The sequence below is a fragment of the Pectinophora gossypiella genome, chromosome 8 (genome assembly GCF_024362695.1).
Source record: "Pectinophora gossypiella chromosome 8, ilPecGoss1.1, whole genome shotgun sequence".
In the NCBI taxonomy this organism is placed as follows: Eukaryota; Metazoa; Arthropoda; class Insecta; order Lepidoptera; family Gelechiidae; genus Pectinophora; species Pectinophora gossypiella.
The window spans coordinates 10,841,026-10,844,335 of record NC_065411.1 but is presented as its reverse complement, the minus strand read 5'-3'; the positions used below and the strand labels follow the sequence as shown (position 1 = coordinate 10,844,335).

Here is a 3,310-nt window from a genome sequence, read left to right as displayed (position 1 = left end):
ACATGAGTGCGAAAGACAAAACCTATGTTTTTCTTTCGTCTTAAATATGCTCCGTCTATTCTATACAAGGTCTTTGAAGAAAACCGAGTAAACCAGATATATATGCTCAAAACTGACAGCGAACATCTCAAGGTTAGCCCAGCTGACGTCATCCCGCCCTGTATTGCCATTTCATAAGAAATAAATTACCTACGACCAATGTTTTTATATTTACTTTGCAAGGGGCAAATCTACTCGGTATTTTGGGAAAATTCCATGAAACATCTCAATTGAAAAAAGATGCCATAGAGCCACATGGCTGAATGAACTAAGCTTTTTGCATGTATATATATAAAAAAAGTTTTGACAGTGACAGACAGCTGGCATAAATAATGAGTTCAAAATCCAAAAGGCTTTTTGGCGGGAAACGGGAACGGGACAGTTGCTTTCTTCATTGAATAATCTAAATAATTAATACGAAGTGGTGTTTTGTGGTTAATGATCGCATTAAGTTAGTCGGAAGACATTCGCGAGTGTTATTATATTGGAGTATTCAATAAACAAAGTGTATCTGCCTATTTTCGCTTCGTGTCAGGAAGCCGCTTCATAACTCAAAAGTTTATGCGGACTTTTGAGTTAATTCGTTTGGGGTTCGGAGTAGGAGTCTACTCCGAGGGTGGGGGCTTAGGTTTCATCATCATCACCTTTCATCATTTCATTAATCATCAAGAAAAAAAATACGTCAGACATGGCTGTATGGGCATAGTTCCCTTTGCCTTACCCTTCGGGGAAAACAAAAACAAAAAAAAAAAAAATCAAAATCCAAAATCCAATTGAATTTTGGGCGCATTAACTAATTTCTTACTAATTAACATTACACACATATATAATTCTTCATATTTAATTAGTTTACTTGTTTATTATTTATAATGATGTTTTGTAGATTGTATAACCCTTTTACGTTTAAATATGCGATCTTGAGTTCTTCTCAAATGAAGTCAAGAAATATGTTGTGAGTATTATATACCTATTTCTTTTTTATTCTTATCTGTTACTTTATAAGGTCTTTATGATTGAAGTCCATACTATTACGAGTCATTATCTTTACAGAATATCTTGTTATAAATATTCCAATCAAGTTTCGCAAGGAACATTCGTTGGAGCGCCAGATAATTTCAAAGGTGTTATAGTAGACTTGGCTAAGGAGAAGTATGTACAACTAGACTTCAATAAAATGCTGACAGGTATGTTTTTTGTAAATTATTTAAATTAAATCCATTGACCTATTATAGAACCAATCTCAGATGAAAAATAAACAAAAACTTGCTCATCTTTTTATGATTTCAGATTCATTAAACAGATGGCGTAACGAAGGGAGAAGATGTATATGGTTCAAAGTAAACATTAAAGATGCCGAACATATCCCAGTTTTAGCAAAAGTAAGTATAACAAATTTGTACTGAAATAAATTCTACAGCATAAAATTAAGTACCTATATTGTTTAAACGAAAGCTATCTTTAGAAAGGTTTTAATTTTCATCATGCCAGAGATGACTTTGTCATGATGTGCAAATGGCTCCCGACGGACTTCGAGCCCAACCTGCCTCCGTCCAGTCATACAAACCTGGGAGTAGGAGCTATGGTCTTCAATAAAGATAGCAAACTGTTAGCAATTTCGGAAAAAAGCTATGACTACCCACATTGGAAGCTTCCTGGAGGATATGTTGAGAGGGGTAAGACATGTAAACTTTTATAATATAAATTAATTAAATATACAGCTTGTTGCATACTTACAAAGTTATGATTGCATGTTAATAAGATTTTTATTTAAAGAATAACTTTTACAGTCAGAACAGCTACAGTTATTGTCATTTTCTTATCCAATTACGTATAATATGCCACTCATTAAATTCTTTTACTAAAAAAATATATTTTGCAAATATATATTCCAGGTGAAGACATAGTACATGCAGCTATAAGAGAAGTTAAAGAAGAAACCGGTGTTGACTGTGCTTTTGAGTCACTTGTCACATTCAGGCACACACATGACATGACCTTTGGCAACTCTGATATCTATGTCCTTGTAAGAATGAGTGCTTTGTCTGACAAAATACAAATTGCAACCAGAGAAGTGAAGGATTGCAAATGGATGGATGTTGAAGAGTACACCTCTCACCCTCATGTACACAAATTCAATAGACTCATAGTGAAAAAGGCTCTAGAGTACAAAGAACGAAAAATAAAATTCAATTTACAGAAAAAGACAGTTCAGTTTTCTAAGTATGTTAGGGATATGACATTCCTAGTACTAGAAGACATTGAATAAATAACTCTAAAATTATTGTAATACCAGTGTAAATATTTGTATTAAATGTACATTGTTACTTGTACTTATGTTGTTGTCGAATATATTGTATATTATATAAGTTAGTACATAGTATATTATAGTAAGTAAGACATTGAAATAAGTTACATGTAAATACACAAATTTTGAATTAAATTTTTTGAATTTTTATCCCTATAAACTTACATGACATAGCGGCGATATCAGGAGAGCGGGCATTTTGAAATTAAAAAATAAGTTCCAGTTTGTGTGCTACGCCTCGGTACACTGCAGATAATATGCAAAGTTATTTTTTGTTTGACGTCATGTCATGTCCCCATCATCGGGATCAGAACGTCTACCATGGTTGTGAGTTAGACTACCAACCCCACCAACCCAGTCAGGGTTATCATAGAGCCGCCATAGGCCCCTGACATGACTCATATAACAACTACGTACTTACATCAGTAAGTAATAACCGGGACTAATAGCTTAACGTGCCTTCCGAAGCACGGATCATCTTACCTTTGGACAATCAGGTGATCAGCCTGTAATGTCCTAACTAGGGATCACAAAGTGATTTTTTTGATTTGTCCCCACCAGCATTCGAACCCGGGACCTCCGGATCGTGAGCACAACGCTCAACCACTGGACCCCGTAGGCCGTTACCACCGAGGACCGGGATCAGAACATAGGATCTTGGGTTAGTGAGCCCAACGATCTAACTCTGATTTGCGTACAGTTTATTAATTATAGAAGAATAACTCTTCTGCGAATGATATTTCCTGTCCAATATCGTATCTGAATATTGTTCAATGAAAACCCTACTTGAGGTTCCGGGAAACAGCCTTCGAGCTATTTTTAGTGTTTGCCCCGTGCATGCGCAGTTAGTTGCACATCGTCAATATTTAAATCTAGGGCTCAATTGCAACTACAGTGGGGCTATCTAGATTGATAAATTGCTATGACGCTTCTCACAGGGGCTCGAAGATCGCTGACCGCTCTCGT

At 35.6% G+C, this 3,310-nt stretch overlaps 1 protein-coding gene across 1 annotated transcript; it reads left to right on the top strand.

Annotated features, from left to right (window-relative positions):
* The first annotated feature begins 775 nt into the window (after positions 1 to 775).
* Positions 776 to 2,479, top strand: LOC126368806 (uncharacterized). Its single transcript, XM_050012965.1, has 5 exons — positions 776 to 991; positions 1,090 to 1,223; positions 1,327 to 1,418; positions 1,502 to 1,712; positions 1,932 to 2,479. The coding sequence occupies exons 1-5, from the start codon at positions 909 to 911 to the stop codon at positions 2,303 to 2,305; spliced, it is 894 nt and encodes a 297-aa protein (XP_049868922.1). The 5' UTR covers positions 776 to 908; the 3' UTR covers positions 2,306 to 2,479.
* The last annotated feature ends 831 nt before the right edge of the window (positions 2,480 to 3,310 follow it).